Source organism: Podarcis bocagei (genome assembly GCF_964188305.1).
Source record: "Podarcis bocagei genome assembly, chromosome: 17".
Taxonomy (NCBI): domain Eukaryota; kingdom Metazoa; phylum Chordata; class Lepidosauria; order Squamata; family Lacertidae; genus Podarcis; species Podarcis bocagei.
The window spans coordinates 36,413,158-36,432,128 of NC_138143.1; the positions used below are offsets into that span (position 1 = coordinate 36,413,158).

The following is an 18,971-nucleotide window of genomic DNA, read 5'->3' on the forward strand; positions in this document are numbered from 1 at the left end:
CTCAGCAGGAATTTATTAAATTTATTTAATAAATCCCCTCCCCTCGGGCGCCTCCCCGCCCCCTCCTCTCCTTGGGCTGTAGGTGGAGCTCCAGATCTGGGCTTGGCAAGCGCCTCTCCTCCTCCCGGCCGGGTCCGGGGGCTTCCAGCCGTGCTCTGTCCTCGCCCCCCCCTCGCGGCTGAGACTTGCGCTGAGAGCCGGAGCCAGCGGCGCCCCCTTCTGCCGGGAGACCCTCGCCCGCCCGCCGGCTTCCTCTCGGAGGGTTTTGGGGAGTGCAGGGCGCGGCGAGGCCCCTCGGAGCTCTCCTCCCTCCCAGTCGGCAGAAGCAGCCGCCGCCTGTGGCTGGGCCGAGGGGATGGCGTCGGCGTCGGGGTGCGGAGGCTGCCCGTGCCCGGCCAGGCATCGGTGGCGGCGTCGGCGCTGCTGCAGCGGCTGCTCCTCCTGCGAGCAGTGAGGCGGGGAGCCCGGCGGAGGAAGGAACTTGTCCCTTCTCTCTGGACTCGCGCCCCCCCAGATGTTGCGCCCGGTGCGGCCGGCACCCCTGGCACCCCCCACGCTACGCCACTGCTGCAGCCATGTCTTGAAGTTTCCCTCTGCCCAAAAGGAAGAGTAGCAATTTGCTAGTTATTGGGTACAGAAAGGTGTTTGTCGATCTTGGCCATTTTGTGAGGCCATGACAGTGGCTGGTATACACAAAGCCATTTCTGTGCTCCAGAGGGGAACCCCCCCCCCCACACACTTTGGACAATTGTGCAGTAAAGCACTAGCAGCTCAAACTTTTGTTCAGGAACAGTAACAATACCTCAGCTTTTCACCATTCTTTATTTATAAAATACTCAAGACACATTTAAATAGCACTGCATCAGTATTTGCCCCTCACATGGCAGGCCCCTTAAGATTTCTGCAGCTCGCCAGACAAGGTCAAGTTGAACCTTTGGATTTGTAGATATAAGGCTTTGCTCAATATAATTATCAAAGAGGGGTACAGTTGTGTACACACCATAGATTTAAAGCACATGGTCTCCCCAAAGGATCCTGGCAACTGTAGATTGCTCTTCACAGAGCACCCATAACAAATTACAGTTCCCAGGATTTTGGAAGGTGGGGGTGAAGTCATGAACTTTAAACATACGGTGCGTGCAAATTTGATAAACAGTTTGTTTTAAAACATTTGGAAGCATCTCTCATTCCCTAAAAACATCACCAGTCTAAGGAATTTACCATTAGGGACAATTTTAGTTCTTACACTTTTCCAGAAGTCAGAATCCTTATACTACATATTGGTCCAAGAGAAGTAGACAAGTTCCAAGCAGAAACCCACGTCTGGCACTCTTTTAGGCCTCTGCCTTTGCCTCCTTTGCCTCCTTTTCGGGTTCTTCCATAGAGGTTTGAGCAGGAAAAAAAGACCCAGCCACCAATGTTGTCAAAATCACGTATTCCATGGTCTCAAATATGGTCTCCTGGGCCTTCCCAATCTTTTCCTGGCTCTCCTTCAGGCTACCACTGGGAAGGTCCTTCAAGGATTTGGCACCAGAGAGGGTCTCCTGCAGCTCTTCCATGCTGCTATATGTTTGCTGCACCTTTTCTAGGAGATCAACAGGGAGGCCCTGCGCGTTAGCCAAGAATGTCTGGCAGATATTCCGCATCTGCTGGCTGATGCCGTAGGTCAAGCTTAGAACCTGCGATTCTGCCTGCCATGGAGTGGAAGGGAAGAGAGAACTTGTTAGATGACATGTTTATCCTACACCTCCCTAAGCTTTCAGTACAAGTATTTGAGAGAGGCTAAGAAAGAAAGCAGGGACACGGGTGGCGCTGTGGGTTAAACCACTTGCCAATCAGAAGGTTGGCGGTTCGAATCCCCGCGACGGGGTGAGCTCCCGTTGCTCGGTCTCTGCTCCTGCCAACCTAGCAGTTCGAAAGCACCTCAAAGTGCAAGTAGATAAATAGGTACCACTCCGGCGGGAAGGTAAACGGCGTCTCCGTGCGCTGCTCTGGTTCGCCAGAAGCGGCTTAGTCATGCTGGCCACATGACTCGGAAGCTGTATGCCGGCTCCCTCGGCCAATAAAGCAAGATGAGCGCCGCAACCCCAGAGTCGTCCACGAGTGGACCTCATGGTCAGGGGTCCCTTTACCTTTACCTTTAAGAAAGAAGGCACTTCTACTTACTCATGCACTGAACGGCAGTACTGATTTCTCTACAAGGCTGCAACCGTCCATGTTTCTTGGCGCATACCACTCCAGTGCTCTGGAGCCATTTTGGAAGGCTGCAGGCTGGGGGAAGTCAAGTACTACTTCCCCTTCTGCCCATGTGAGAGGCCAGAGAGATGCTTTTTGCGCAAGCGAAGGAACTTTGAACCAACCCTTGGCATTGTCTTCATTCATCTTTACAGAGAACTGCGGCAAATATTTGCACAAACATCTCACTCTTCAGGAAGGCTAGATTCCACCCACCCCAAATCCAGCAACTTTGCCCGGGACAAAAGTTACTTAGCATCAGAAATGCAGCAAAGGAAACTGCCCTGTACCAAGTCAGAACATTGGTCCATATAGCCAAGTGTTGTTTACACCAGGGGAGGGTGGGAAACTTGTAACCTTCAGGTGTTGTTTGAACCCAACTCCTATCAGCACCAGCAAGCTGAATTTAGAAGAGGCAGAGGAACCAGAGACCAAATTGCAAACATACACTGGATTATGGAGAAAGCTAGAGAGTTCCAGAAAGACATCTACTTCTGCTTTATTGACTATGCAAAAGCCTTTGACTGTGTCGACCACAGCAAACTATGTCAAGTTCTTAAAGAAATGGGAGTGCCTGATCACCTCATCTGTCTCCTGAGAAATCTCTATATGGGACAAGAAGCTACAGTTAGAACTGGATATGGAACAACTGATTGGTTCAAAATTGGGAAAGGAGTACGGCAAGGCTGTATATTGTCTCCCTGCTTGTTTAACTTATGTACAGAATTCATCATGCGAAAGGCTGGGCTGGATGAATCCCTAGCCGGAATTAAGATTGCCAAAAGAAATATCAACAACCGCAGATATGCAGACGACACAACATTGATGGCAGAAAGTGAGGAGGAATTAAAGAACCTTTTAATGAGGGTGAAAGAGGAGAGTGCAAAATATGGCCTGAAGCTCAACATAAAAAAAACTAAGATCATGGCCACTGGTCCCATCACCTCCTGGCAAATAGAAGGGGAAGAAATGGAGGCAGTGAGAGATTTTACTTTCTTGGGCTCCATGATCACTGCAGATGGTGACAGCAGCCACAAAATTAAAAGACGCAACATCTTAAAAAGCAGAGACATCACCTTGCCAACAAAGGTCCGTATAGTTAAAGCTATGGTTTTCCCAGTAGTGATGTATGGAAATGAGAGCTGGACCATAAAGAAGGCTGATCGCCAAAGAATTGATGCTTTTGAATTATGGTGCTAGAGGAGACTCTTGAGAGTCCCATGGACTGCAAGTAAGGAAATCAACTCTGAGTGCTCACTGGAAGGACAGATCGTGAAGCTGAGACTCCAATACTTTGGCCACCTCATGAGAAGAGAAGACTCCCTGGAAAAGACCCTGATGTTGGGAAAGATGGAGGGCACAAGGAGAAGGGGATGACAGAGGATGAGATAGTTGGATAGAGTTCTCAAAGCTACCAGCATGAGTTTGACCAAACTGTGGGAGGCAGTGGAAGACAGGAGGGCCTGGCGTGCTCTGATCCATGGGGTCACGAAGAGTCGGACACGACTAAATGACTAAACAACAACAAAAACATCTGGAGCGACACAGGTTCTACATACTTGGTCTACAGCAGTGTTTGCCAAACTGGGGTCTCCAGCTGTTTTTGGACTACATTTCCCATCATCCCTGACCCCTGGTCCTGCTAGCTAGGGATGATGGGTGCTGTAGTCTAAAAACAGCTGGAGACCCAAGTTTGGGAAACACTGTTGCTACCTCTAAAGCATACCTCTGAAAGACTCTCTTCATAGCTCTGGCTCGGCATTGGAAGACTCCCATTCCACTCCACCAAGATTGGTTCCATTTCCTTCTGGTGATTAGCAACTTTAGGATTCAGTTGCCTATCCAGAGACTGCAAGGTGTACTTTATCTGGAAAGGCATTTTCAAAATATCAACATTCAATATAAAGAAGTATCTTGCAGCTATTGTTGACCAATAGCTTGAACTCCATTCAGCCACTCCCATTCCATCCTTCATTAGAGACCTTTTCAAGCATTATCTTAAAAGCCACTTCAATGTTCTGCCACAGAAGTTAGTAAAGAGGTGGGCAGGAGTTACAGTACAGTGGTACCTCAGGTTACATACGCTTCAGGTTACAGACTCCGCTAACCCAGAAATATTGCTTCAGGTTAAGAACTTTGCTTCAGGATGAGAACAGAAATCGTGCTCTGGCGGCACGGTAGCAGCAGGAGGCCCCATTAGCTAAAGTGGTGCTTCAGGTTAAGAACAGTTTCAGGTTAAGAATGGACCTCTGGAACGAATTAAGTATTTAACCTGAGGTACCACTGTATTGGATTAGACTTTCAAGAGTGTTCCGCTGAGTACTCACTATACTCATCTCTGCTCCAAGGGAAGTCTGGAGAGCAGCGGCACAAAATGAGCCTTTTCAGTGGTGGCTTCTCTTTGGTGGAATCCACTCCTAAGGGAGGCATGCCTGGCGCCACCACTAATATCTTTCTTTAAGTGCCAAGCATTTCTGTCTCAGTGGTTATTCCAAACACCACTTGCCCAGACCCCATTAACCCTTCTGCATATCCAACATGACGTTCTCATGGCGTTGGACTACAAGTTCCATCATCTCCAGCCATTGGTCATGCAGGCTGGGGCTGATGGGAGTTGTAGTCCAGCAACTTCTGGAGTTCATCATGGTGGGGCTACCTCTGTCCTATAGGCAGATCTTGGAACCAGAGGAGTAGTTCAGTTCTTACCAACAAAACAGCTTCTTGAAGTTGGGAGAGTATCTCCTGTGTGCTTCGCTTGATCCTTTGCATCTTTGCCCGAGAACTCTGGTAGACTCTGTGTCGGAAAAAGGCTGAGAGCGCGCCCAAGCGCCGATAGTAACTCTCCTCCTCTTTCTCCTTTTTGACAGGAGCTGTTTCAGCAACTTCTTCAGGGTTGTTTATCACCATAGAGGCTGCGAGGGCAGCTAGAAAAGAACATACACGGTCTTGACATGCTAAGTGACTATTTATTTCTGCTACCCCCATAAACCTACCGTATTTTTCGCTCTATAGGATGCACCCAACCATAGGACGCACCTTGTTTTAGAGGGGGAGAACAAGAAAAAAAATTCTCCCCCTCTCTGCTCAGTGCCCCTTCAGCGAAGGGGCAGGAGAAACAGAGCCCCTTCCATTTCTCCTCCCACTTCGCTGAAGCAGCGCTGCGCAGAGAGGAGGATAATATTTTTTCTTGTTCTCCTTCTCTAAAACAAGGTGCGTTCAAGGTGCGTTCAGTCGCCTTCAGTGAAGGCAACCCGAAGTCTCCAGAGTGCAGTGGGAGTTCCTGCTGCGCTCTGGAGGCTTCAGGCGACTACCTTGGAAGCCTGGAGAGTGAGAGGGGTCGGTGCACACTGACCCCTCTCGCTCTCGAGGCTTCAGTGAAGGCAACCTGAAGCCTCTGGAGGCTTCGGGTTCCTTTCAACCTGCTCTTTGGGGCTGGCGGGGGGAAGCACTGCTTTCCCCCACCGCCAGCCCCAAAGAGCAGGTCAGGGAGCAGTGGAAAGGCTGAACGCACCCTTCCCGCTGCTCCCTGAGCTTGTGGGGCTGGCGGTGGGGGGAAGCGCTGCTTTCCCCCACCGCCAGCCTCAAAGATCCCTGAAGCCTTCGGAACGCAGCGCGAGTTCCCGCTGCGCTCCACAGGCTTCGGGTTCCTTTTGCTGAAGCCGGGAAAGCAAGACTGCATTCGCTCCTATTACGCACACACATTTCCCCTTAATTTTTGGAGGGGGAAAAGTGTGTCCTATAGAGCGAAAAACATGGTACCTTTTTACCAATTACCTGGCTATAGCAGAACCAATGTAAACAAGCTCAGAGCATCTTTTACCCATCTAGCTTTATGGTTTCGCGTGATGCTGTCTGATCATACAGCTCCATATTGATTTTTTTAAAGAAAGATTTATAACCCAATTTTGTTATAGTCCAATTTTGTCTCCACAAATAATCCACTCAAAACAACTCCCCAAAACCATACTCCAACCATTAATATACAAGTTAACAAAACTAAAATCCAAAAAAGCTTCGATGGCAGGCTGCAACATCCATCTTCTTAAGACTGTTTAACCAGTTATATACCTTAGCAAGTCAGAAGGTGAACATATATCATTTGTCTGCAGATATATTTGGAAGAGGATAAAGAGTTTCCTAACTTTGATTTGGAGAATGACTGGAGAGACGCCAAAAAAACTTTGGAAGTTTGCCTGGAATTAGAATCGGATGACGCAACTCCAGTTACGGTAACCAAGCGGCCATGACTGGAAGTAGATCAGCTTGTCAAATTAAATGCAGAGCCCGAGGGGGATAGGTGCCTTTTAATATCTTACTTAATATTTGCATTCCCAGTTTTATATGGCAAAGCTTCCCTGGACAGGTTAACCCTTTGAAGGACAGCTGGTCTTAAAAGCATTGGGCGGATGCCTTGATTTGATTTGATTTTATCTGGACTGATGCCTTGATTTGATTTTATCTGCTGCCCGAGGTGAGAAGATTTTTGGACTGGCTTGGCGGAAACATCATTTTGTGAAGAGATATCGTGAACATGCAGATGGAACTCTGGACATAAATTCCACACAGAATATATTGTTTTGTTTTTTCTCGCTTGTTTGATAAACTCAGAGGCTGTGAAAAATAATGAGGATTAACATTGGAATGATTTATGGGAACTATCACAAAAATTATGAAAGCAGTAGAAGATAATCAGACCCTCAGAACATGGGAAGATACCTCCAAATTTTTTTATACTTTGGCATAATATTTGGACTGTTTCATTATTGAATAATGTGTATAATTTGGAATATTTAATATGGTTTGATTGGATTATTAAAGTGGAAAATTTAATAAATAGTATTTTTTCAAAAATAAAAATGTTAATATACCACTAAATTACACACTCAATCAAAGTGGTTTACAATTATTATCTATAATAATAATAAATTTGTTATTTCTACCCCGCCCATCTGACTGGGTTGCCTCAGCTACTCTGGGCAGCTATAATCTACAATATTATGGCATTTTTTTTAGTAACTTCAGTAGACCAGATTTCAGACAGTGAGATGGATAATAAGTATGGTCCATACCTTAATAAATAAAAATAATTAATTAATAATAATTTATTACTTATACCCCGCCCATCTGGCTGGGCCTCCCCAGCCACTCTGGGTGGCTTCCAACAGGATATTAAAAACACAATAAAACATCAAATATTAACAGGGCTGCCTTCAGATGTCTTCTAAAAGTCAGAGAGTTGTTTATTTCCTTGACATCTGGTGGGAGGGCGTTCCACAGGGTGGGTGCCACAGCCGAGAAGGCCCTCTGCCTGGGCTCCAAATACATTCTCCCTCACAAAAGCAGCTGCAATAGTCTCACCTAATTCTTCATCTGTTACTGGCAGGTAGTATTCTATCATCTCCACAGATGCCTCTATCATGTGGTCAATACCACTCGTCACCATCTGCTTCATATTGCCCTCCATCACGGTGTTCATGCCAACCACCACTGCAGACACGGCCATCTTCATCCTCTCCTGGGCAGCCTCTTTGACCCCACCTGCTAGACCTGACATTGTATCCTTGGCACCCAGGACAAGGCCTTTGGCATTCAGTACTACCTGCAGAAGGAATTTTTAAAATATATTCTCACATCAAGAAAGAAGAGAAATGAAACTCCAAGCCAAGAACCAGAGTAGAGCCCCTCCCAAGTGGATCTGGAAGGATATCTAGTTTCCTAGTCATCGACTCCAATTTGATTCACCCTATCAATGGATGGCAGTAATTCTACACACACGCAACCCTGAGGGGAAGATGTTTATTCCGCCCCCCTTTCAGCACTGATAGGCAATTGTTAGGAACAAACAAAAGAAATATGAGAAATCGTGCCACAGGGCACGACAAAGGAGTCCTGTCAAGTTTCTACATAATAATAATAATAATAATAATAAATTTTATTTATATCCCGCCCTCCCCAGCCGAAGCCGGGCTCAGGGCGGCTAACAACAATAAAACAGTACAAAAATACAACATAAACAACATTCTAAAATCATTCATTATAAAAATTAATTAATTCAAGCCACTGGCGACCATTGGGCCAGAGCTCTGCGAAGATTGCCGAGGGAGGGAGTCAGGCTGTGCCCTAGCCAAAGGCCTGGTGGAACAGCTCTGTCTTGCAGGCCCTGCGGAAAGATGTCAAGTCCCGCAAGGCCCTGGTCTCTTGTGACAGAGCGTTCCACCAGATCGGAGCCACAGCCGAAAAAGCCCTGGCTCTAGTTGAGGCCAGCCTAACCTCTCTGAGGCCTGGGACCTTCAAGATGTTTTTATTTGAAGACCGTAGGTTTCTCTGTGGGGCATACCAGGAGAGGCGGTCCCGTAGGTACGAGGGTCCTAGGCCGTATAGGGCTTTAAAGGTTAAAACCAGCACCTTAAACCTGATCCTGAACTCCACCGGGAGCCAGTGCAGCTGGTATAGCACCGGGTGAATGTGATCTCGCAGCGAAGACCCCATAAGGAGTCTCGCTGCAGCATTCTGCACCCGCTGGAGTTTCTGGGTCAGTCTCAAGGGCAGCCCCACGTAGAGCGAGTTACAATAATCCAGTCTGGAGGTGACCGTCGCGTGGATCACAGTGGCTAGGTCAGGGCGAGAGAGGTAAGGAGCCAACTGCTTAGCTTGGCGGAGATGGAAAAATGCCGCCTTTGTTATAGCTGCAATCTGCGCCTCCATGGAAAGGGAGGTGTCGAAGATTACACCCAAACTCTTAACGGACGGTGCTGGCACTAATTGCACCCCCGCAAGAGATGGGAGTTGCCCCCCCAATCCCATATCGCCCCGTCCCAGCCACAGGACCTCTGTCTTCGAAGGATTTAGCTTCAACCGGCTCCCACGTAACCATCCAGCCACAGCTTCCAAACATCTGGTCAGTGTGTCTGGGGCCGAGTCAGGATGGCCATCCATCAACAGATAGAGTTGGGTGTCATCGGCATACTGATGACAACCCAGCCCAAAACTCCGAACAAGCTGGGCGAGGGGGCGCATAAAGATGTTGAAAAGCATCGGGGAGAGTATCGCACCCTGAGGTACTCCACACACCAAGGAGTGGCGCGATGACAATTCCCCCCCAAGCGCCACCCTCTGTCCCCGACCAGAGAGAAACGAGCGCAGCCATTGAAGGACTGTGCCCTGGATCCCCACGTCGGCAAGGCGGTGGTCCAGAAGTTCGTGATCGACCATGTCGAAAGCTGCTGATAGATCTAGAAGAATCAGCAGCCCCGACCCGCCTCGATCCAGCTGTCTACGAAGGTCATCTGTTAGGGCGACCAGAGCCGTCTCGGTCCCATGACCAGCGCGGAAGCCGGACTGGAATGGATCCAGAGCCGATGTTTCATCCAGAAACCCACCAAGCTGTTCAGCAACCGCTCTCTCAATCACCTTACCCAGGAACGGAAGATTCGAAACCGGGCGGTAATTGGATAGATCTAAAGGATCTAATGATGTTTTCTTTAAGAGCGGGCGCACCACTGCCTCCTTCAGTTCCCCTGGGAATGTCCCCGTGCCAAGGGACAAATTGATGATATCCCCCAGGAGGGCCCGCACCTCGTCTGGACACGCTCTAATCAGCCAAGACGGGCACGGGTCGAGAGGACAGGTGGTGGGCTTTCCAGCTCGGAGGAGTCTGTCCACATCGGCTGGGGATATCTGGTCGAAGTGGTCCAATACTGGACCCGAGGACAGTCGAGGGGCCTCCAGTTCCTTTATTGTATCCAAATTGGCAGGGAGGTCATGGTGGAGCGACAAGACCTTCTCCGCAAAAAAGCTCGCAAATGCCTCACAGCCGTGTGTCAATTTGTTATTTAAATTTGGCTGTCCCTCAAGGGACGTTAAAGACCTGATTATACTAAATAATTGCGCTGGGCGAGAGCTAGCGGATGCAATGGAGGCCGAGAAGTATGACTTCTTAGCAGCCTTCACCGCCATCTCGTAGGTTTTCATAAAAGCCCTATAAGATGTTCTTGAGGCTCCGTCACGGGCACCCCGCCATACTCGCTCTAGCCGTCTGAGGTCCCGCTTCATTTTCCGGAGCTCCTCGGTAAACCAGGGAGCCCGGTTTCTGCGGGGTCGCAGAGGGCGCTTAGGTGCGATCTCATCGATGGCTGCCAGGAGCTGGGCATTCCAGCCCTCAACAAGCTCAGTCAATGAGTCGCCAGGGGGAGCAAAGTCCCGCAAGGCTTGGCGGAATCTCTCAGGGTCCATCAGCCTCTGCGGGCGAGCCCAAATTGGCTCGCCACCTAAGCAGGGTGGGGGTGGAAAGTCAATCCTGGCTTTCAGAGCGTAGTGATCAGACCATGGCACCTTAATCGAAGGAGACATGATCACATCTATACCGACGCCAAAGATCAAATCCAGCGTGTGGCCTGCTTGATGTGTGGGGCCCGAAACAAACTGGGAGAGCCCTAGTGTCGCCATGGAAGACACCAGGTCCAGAGCCTGTGAGGAGGGAGTGGCATCAGCATGGATGTTGAAGTCCCCCAATACCAATAGGTTAGGGAACTCCAAGGCCCAGCCGGCCACCGCCTCCAATAGGCCTGACAGGGTGGCTGCTGGTGCGCTAGGTGGCCGGTACACCAGCCAGACAGCCAAGCTCTCCTCGGAGCCCCACACTAGGCCAACACATTCAATGCCGGGGATTGATGGCGATGGTAGAGCCCTGAAAGGACAATCTTCCCGGATTAATAATGCCACCCCTCCCCCCCGGCCCACAGTCCGCGACTGGTGGAGGACAGAGAAACCCGGGGGCGCCATCTCTCGTAAGGTAACTGTTGCCCCTTTGCGCACCCAGGTCTCCGTCACACAAGCCAGGTCGACCCCCTGCGAGATAAAGAAATCTCGCAGGGTGGCGGTTTTATTGCCTATAGACCTGGCATTGCACAGCACCAGTGACGGAGGTGAGTAATCCTTGCTCACCCTACCCTCGTCCCTCGGGATGGGGCGCAGATTGGAAAGGGTACGAGCGTATCCATATCTCGATCCCCTTCGCCTGTAACATCTGCCCCCACCGCCATACCTCCCTCGCCCCTCCACGGTAGCAATCCCAGGCCTCATAGTGGCCTCCATTGATGGCAATTAATATTATTCTTTCGCAGCCTAGAACAATAAAACCTTAAAACAATAAAAACAAAAAACAAAAACAACCCAGAAAACAGTAAAACAATACAAACAAAAACTGCAAAAATTACAAATTCATCAAAATCTAACAAATTCCCCAGCCCACCCAAACATCCATCCCACCCCCATATATAGAATCGAAAGGGAAAGGGAAATATTAAAAAACAAAAACAAAACAAAACATGTTAAAAAGAGCTCTGCACTCCTCCGGGTCCTCCTGGGCAGTAGCAGCATCAATGGCAACAACCATCCTTGTGAGGCCCCACCCTGGGCCAGATAGTAAGTGGCAGGAGCAGTCCTTGTGAGGCCTGTCAGGCCCTCCCCAGGCCAGGTGGCAAGCGGCAAGAAGGAGCAGGGCCCTCAGGCACTCACGCAGGAGAGTCTTCCTGGGCAGCAGAGCAGTCCTTGTGAGGCCCCAGGCCCCGCCCCAAGCCAGATGGTAAGTGGCAAGAGCGGGGCCCTCAGGCACTCACCACAGGGGAGTCCTCCTGGGCAGCAGAGCAGTCCTTGTGAGGCCGCAGGCCCCGCCCCAAGCCAGATGGTAAGTGGCAAGAGCAGGGCCCTCAGGCACTCACCACAGGGGAGTCTTCCTGGGCAGCAGAGCAGTCCTTGTGAGGCCCCAGGCCCCGCCCCAAGCCAGATGGTAAGTGGCAAGAAGGAGCAGGGCCCTCAGGCACTCACGCAGGAGAGTCTTCCTGGGCAGCAGAGCAGTCCTTGTGAGGCCCCAGGCCCCGCCCCAGGCCAGATGGTAAGTGGCAAGAGCAGGGCCCTCAGGCACTCACCACAGGGGAGTCTTCCTGGGCAGCAGAGCAGTCCTTGTGAGGCCCCAGGCCCCGCCCCAGGCCAGATGGCAAGTGGCAAGAAGGAGCAGGGCCCTCAGGCACTCACGCAGGAGAGTCTTCCTGGGCAGCAGAGCAGTCCTTGTGAGGCCCCAGGCCCCGCCCCAGGCCAGATGGTAAGTGGCAAGAGCAGGGCCCTCAGGCACTCACCACAGGGGAGTCTTCCTGGGCAGCAGAGCAGTCCTTGTGAGGCCCCAGGCCCCGCCCCAAGCCAGATGGTAAGTGGCAAGAAGGAGCAGGGCCCTCAGGCACTCACGCAGGAGAGTCTTCCTGGGCAGCAGAGCAGTCCTTGTGAGGCCCCAGGCCCCGCCCTGGGCCAGATGGTAAGTGGCAAGAGCAGGGCCCTCAGGCACTCACGCAGGAGAGTCTTCCTGGGCAGCAGAGCAGTCCTTGTGAGGCCCCAGGCCCCGCCCCAAGCCAGATGGTAAGTGGCAAGAGCAGGGCCCTCAGGCACTCACCACAGGGGAGTCTTCCTGGGCAGCAGAGCAGTCCTTGTGAGGCCCCAGGCCCCGCCCCAAGCCAGATGGTAAGTGGCAAGAGCAGGGCCCTCAGGCACTCACCACAGGGGAGTCCCCCCGGGCAGCAGAGCAGTCCCCGCGAGGCCCCAGGCCCCGCCCCAAGCCAGATGGTAAGTGGCAAGAGCAGGGCCCTCAGGCACTCACGCAGGAGAGTCTTCCTGGGCAGCAGAGTCAGAGTTTTACATGTAAAACTCCTGATATTATCTGGGCAGTGTAATTGTGCAGAGTCAGACCATTGGCCTGTTGGGCTCCTCCAGACCGGGGTTTTGTTGTGTCAAGACCATGTTGTCGAATACACCCACAACAGTTCACGACTGATGGATTTATTTTGCTTTATTAGCTGTTCTGCGATGCGTCCCCAACGCTACCACGTTATTGCTGCCTGGAGGAGTTATAGCACGCTGTAAGCAGGGCAATAAATATATACAGTCATACCTCAGGTTACAGACGCTTCAGGTTGCGTTTTTTCAGGTTACGGACCAAAACCTGGAAGCACCGGAACGGGTTACTTCCGGGTTTCGGCGGTCACGCATTTACAGAAGCGCTAAATCATACTTTGCGCATGCGCAGAAGCACCGAATCGCAACCCGCGCGTGCGCAGATGCAGAGCTGCAAACGTGCATCCCGCACAGATCACGTTCGCAACCCGAGCGTCCACTGTATATATAAAAACTGGAACATTTGTGGTTGAAAAACAAAAAGTTCTGGGATTTCAGCAGGAAGTTGCAGGATATGCACTGCTTGGAAATGAAGCAGTGTGACCACCGCTATAATTTTGGCAGGAACAAACAGTAACGAAAGTGGGAATGTGCATGATCACCCCAATAGCATCAGGGCACAAATAATCATAAATGTGTAACAGAAAGGATGCCGGGGATTGGGGGCATAGCTGTCAACCGTCCCTTATTTGGCGGGAAAGTTCCTTATCCCAGCGCCTGTCCCGCTGCTGTCCCTTATTGATGATGTCCCTTAAATTTCCCGGGTTTCAAAGGAAGCAGCTCCTCTCCCTCCCTCCCTGCCGGCCAGGGAGGAGGGAGGCTCCAACTGTGTTGCTTGGCTGCAATGCTCACCCAATAAGAAGTCTAAGAACAACTGGGTAGTGGAGCTTGCATGCCTTGTGCCTGGCCGTCTTGCCTGGGGACTTGCCTTTGCTCAGTGCTTCCCAGCGGAGAGGGGACTGTGGTTTTCCTTGCTGCATCCCCTTCGCCGGGTTGCTACGCTGTGGGAACCACCACTTGAGGCTTCGTTTGGCTGCTGGCTGGGCTTTCTGCCTTTGGCTGAGAGGGGCTCAGAAGTTGAACATAGCTGTGCTCTGAAAATCCCTTATTTTGGCTGCTGATCCCTTATTTTCGAGGCTGCTGGTCTCTTATTTTCAAATCTGTAAGTTGACAGCTATGATTGGGGGGGGGTGACTGTCTACACAGAAGAAGCAGAGGTAGAGGCATTACCTTTTCAATAGTCTGCTGCACAACAGGCAGAGTCTCTTGCAGTTTGTCAAGGCCCTGGCAGGCGTAGGTATTTGCTGAAACGACTGTCAAAGGAGAAGAAGCCATTTAGCCTTTCACTGGCTGCCTCATCGCTTCCTTCAAAATCAAAACTTACTTGAAAACCAGGTTGCAACTTAGAAGTTGACTTGGTGCATTTTCAACTCAGCTTTCAAAGCTAAAAGGGACACGGGTGGCACTGTGGTTTAAACCACTGAGCCTCTTGGGCTTGCCGATTGGAAGGCTGGCGGTTCGAATCCCCGTGTCGGGGTGAGCTTCTGTTGCTCTGTCCCAGCTCCTGCCAACCTAGCAGTTCAAAAGCATACAGGCACAAGTAGATAAATAGATACCACTGCAGTGGGAAGATAAACGGCGTTTCCGTGCACTGTGGTTTCCGTCACAGTGTTCTGTTGCGCCCGGAAAGCTGTCTGTGGACAAACGCCTGCTCCCTCAACCTGAAAAGCGATTTGAGCACCACAACCCCATCGTCGCCTTTGACTGGACTTAACCGTCCAGGGGTCCTTTACCTTTACCTTTTACCTCAAAACTAAAATGGTGACCGAGTGCAATCAAAGCACAGGTTAGTTTTACTTCAGCCTTTTAATGGGACGTTGTCAGAGCTGCTTGAAGATCCTAGCTCACAGAGGATCACGCTAGCCAGCGATCATTAAGTAAAAGTCTTTATTGAATTACAGTTTCCATTCTCACGCTGCTGCGCGCAAACTCTACGTCTAGTAGCTAGATCGGCGAAGCTCCGTCTGAGTCTCCGCCCCGTGAGCACCAGCTTAATATCCTAGCCTTGCTCCACCTTTTCCGCCTGACTGTCCTCCTCTGGGTCCCTCTACCCCCCGGGACCTCCTCCTTCCGGGATTCTTCTGACGCTGACCCGGACCCTCCTGCCTCCTTGCGCCGGGCTTTAGGACCTGGTTCCCTTTCGGGGCTGCTTACTGCGCCGCCTTCCTCTGCATTTGAACTTGGCGCGCGCGCCCAACCTTCCACCTTCCTCTTAACCGTTTCTTCGCTCCCCGATGGAGGTGTGGCCACTCCTGACTCATGCCCTCCCTCCTGTGGTGAGCTGCCAGCGCTTCCCCCCTGGCTCCCTTCCTCTTCCCTGCTTCCTGGCGGTGACGCTGGTCCCGATTTCCAGCTGCTCCCCCCTGAGTCCCTTCTGGCTCTATCTTCCTGGGGTGCCCCCCTTGCCCTGGCCACTGGTGCTCCTTTCTGTGAATCCTCTGATTCACTGGAAAGACTAGGAGATCTCGGGTCGTCGTCATCACTCATCTTTTCTTCTGCCTCCTCCCCTTCGCTCTCTGTTTCCTCCCTTGCCCGTGCCTCTGCTCCTAAACCCCTGACAGACGTATTTGGTTTTCAATATTGTATTTGCACTGCAATATCGTAATTAAAATGTAAGGTAAAGATAAAGGGACCCCTGACCATTAGGTCCAGTCGTGGCCAACTCTGGGGTTGCGGTGCTCATCTCGCTTTATTGGCCGAGGGAGCCGGCGTACATCTTCTGGGTCATGTGGCCAGCATGACTAAGCCGCTTCTGGTGAACCAGAGCAGCACACGGAAACGCCGTTTACCTTCCCGCCAGAGTGGTACCTATTTATCTACTTGCACTTTGACGTGCTTTCAAACTGCTAGGTGGGCAGAAGCAGGGACCGAGCAACGGGGGCTCACCCCGTCACAGGGATTCGAACCGCCGACCTTCTGATCGGCAAGTCCTATGCTCTGTGGTTTAACCCACAGCGCCACCCACATCCCTAATTAAAATGTATATAATCATATTTTGTATTTGTGGTATGTATAAACATTGTATAATAGCCCACCATTTTATCACACATCAAAGGGTGGGGAGCTTAGAATGGATTTCTAGGCTTACATTGCCGGTACTGAGGAGCCTTGGGACATCCATACCTAAATGAGAGAGGGAGCCAAAACATTCCTAAGAGTAGAAACTATCAAGCCAGGATTTACTTACTCTGAGGTTCAAGTTTATTCAGGACGGGCTGTGCACTGCTCACTGCCGAGGAGGCAATCTTCTTTAGTCCAACTTCTGCCATACCACACACTGCATGGATAGCTGGATGGGACTCCTTCGCAGAGTTATAAGTAGTGGAAAGGATCTCGCAGGTAATGCTGACCAGGGGCAGATCAGTTAGCCTTTGTATGACACACTGGGAAGAGATACTGCATTGAGTCACCACCTTCTTAGACCCTAGAGAAGATGCTAAACTGTGGCTTTCTTGGGACTGTAAGAGTTATTGTCAAAAAGCATCCTCACAAAGGCCAGCGGTAGTGAAGGTCCGAGTCTCGTGTGTGCCTTGAGCACGTCTAGCTTAGTGTGAGTGAATCGTAAAGCTTAGAACTCTATCTTCCTCTCACCACTTCTGTGTTTTGACTGTCAGCGTAATTACCGTATTTTTCGCTCCACAGGACGCACTTTCCCCCTCTTAAAAACTAAGGGGGAAAGTCTGTGCCTCTTATGGAGCGAATGCAGGGGGGAGGCAGGCAGGAAAAGCCCCCAAGAGCGGTGCACAAGCTTCACGCGGCTCTTGTGGGCTTTTTCCCAGGAGGGAGAAGGGACTGACACGGCCAGTCAGTTCCTTCTCCCTCCTCATAGAAAAACCCACAGGAGCCGCGCGCTCCTTAAAGGATGGAGAGGCTGTGCAAGGCTAAAGAGGAAGCCAAGGCAGCGGGCGGGTTGGATCGCGCTCGCTGCCTTGGCTTCTTTAGCCACGCTGGAGAGGTTTAGCTCCCGGCTGGAGAGGTTGCAGAAGCTATGGCAGAAGCCAAGACAGCCAGCGGGATGGATCCCGCTGGCTGTCTTGGCTTCTTTGCTCTTTGGGGCTGGGGGGGGGGGGAACCCGGGCTTCCCCCGCAGCCCCGAGAAGCTCTGAGAGAATTTTTTTCCCCTTGATTTCCCCCTCTAAAAACTAGGTGCGTCTTGTGGTCCGGTGCGTCCTATAGAGCGAAAAATATGGTATACTAGGCAGCTTCTACTGTAGGTGGAATATTTTGCTCTGCAGAATGACCTGGGCTGGGCTCCTTTAAGAGTTCATAACAGAGGCATGGAAGCCTCCATGTTTTTGTTTTTAAAAAGGCATTGTAGCTCTGGTCAGATTTGGAGTACAGCTGCCTGCAGTTACTGTCAAGTAAGAATACAAAACACCAGAAAATCCTTCCTTGTGTAGTGTCACTCTTTGGGGAGGAAGTAGTTAGACTAACTTTTAATGTTTGATGCATTACTGTATTTTAATATTTTGTTGGAAGCTGCCCAGAGTGGCTGGGGAAGCCCAGCCAGATAGGCGGGGTATAAATAAATAAATAAATTATTATTATTATTATTAACTTGCTGTTTGAGTCTAAAGCTTAAATGGTGCAGCAAGGACCACCTTACCTGTTGTCCCTTTTCGGTGACCTCATGGCTCTCAGCTTTTCCAATTCCTTCATTATTAGACATGGCGATGATGAAATGTCACTGCAGAAAGCTAAAGAGAAGCATCAGCTATCAGAAGAAGGTCCATTCGCATTGCACACAGTGGAGAAAGTACTCAGAAACCTACATGAGAACTGCAACTTAAGGTGGTCTGTTTTGCAGGGAGCATTAAGAGTCAATGCAAGTTTTCTACATAGATTCCTTCCAGCATCCCCACACTGCTCTCTCACAATCCCTCCTGAACACAGCCTTCCCCATGATGACCCTTTTAACCACCACACAGTGTACCCAAGAGGTCAAACAAAATAAAGGTAAAGGATACTACAGGTGTGTTAGTTATCTTCTGGCGGTTCCCTCACTGCGAGAAGCCAAGTTACAGGGAACCAGGCAGAGGGCCTTCTCAGTAGTGGCGCCCTCCCTGTGGAACGCCTTCCCACCAGATGTCAAAGAGAACAACAACCACCACCAGACTTTTAGAAGACATCTGAAGGCAGCCCTGTTTAGGGAAGCTTTTAATGTTTGATGTATTACAGTATTTTAATATTTTTTTGGAAGCTGCCCAGAGTGGCTGGGGAAGCCCAGCCAGGTGGGCGGGGTATAAATAATAAATTATTATTATTATTATTATTATTATTATTATTATTATTATTATTATTATTATTATTATTATTATTATTATTATCTTTACTCTAAATGAAGCTAACAGGTCTACTCCTTCCCTTTCTGGCATACCCAAGGTTTCCAGCTGTTTTGGACCACAATTCCCATCATCCCTGACCACTGGTCCTGTTAGATAGGGATGATGAGAGTTGTAGTCCAACAACAGCTGGAGACCTGAGAAAAATAATGTTGCTTTTTTATTGCCTTTTCAGAACAAATGTAGCTCTTATTAATTGCTTTTTTATAAAGGTGATAAGGCCATAAGGTTATAATGGTTAGGGGATTTTTATCTGGGAATCTTCTAATACAGTCATACCTCGGAAGTCAAACAGAGTCCGACTTCCAAAACGTTCAAAAACCAAAGCACGGCTTTTGATTGGCTGCAGGAAGCCAACTGATGCTTCGCAGGTAAGATTCACCTTCTGTTGTGTGGGCAGGGCGGTCCCTCCCCCTACTGGCCAATCCCCTGGCAACGCCTCCCCAGGCGGGATTGGGCGATTGGCTGAGGTAGGCGGAGACCTCCAGGTATCCGGCCTGGGGAGGGCGAAGCCAGCCAGAACTACTGGGAGCCACATTGGGATCCGGGGGGCTGGGATCCAAGGTGCCCCCCCATTTGATGTGGGGAGCAGTCATTACAGATTGGAGCCAAAGC

General features: G+C 50.4%; 1 protein-coding gene across 1 annotated transcript; it reads right to left on the minus strand.

Moving 5' to 3' along the window:
* Nucleotides 1–808: 808 nt before the first annotated feature.
* Nucleotides 809–17,698, minus strand: LOC308576996 (perilipin-3-like). Its single transcript, XM_081177132.1, has 7 exons — nt 17,621–17,698; nt 16,202–16,397; nt 14,185–14,267; nt 7,594–7,834; nt 4,942–5,159; nt 3,962–4,102; nt 809–1,691 (listed from the first exon to the last, which is right to left on the minus strand). The coding sequence occupies exons 1-7, from the start codon at nt 17,681–17,683 to the stop codon at nt 1,335–1,337; spliced, it is 1,299 nt and encodes a 432-aa protein (XP_081033258.1). The 5' UTR covers nt 17,684–17,698; the 3' UTR covers nt 809–1,334.
* Nucleotides 17,699–18,971: the final 1,273 nt, after the last annotated feature.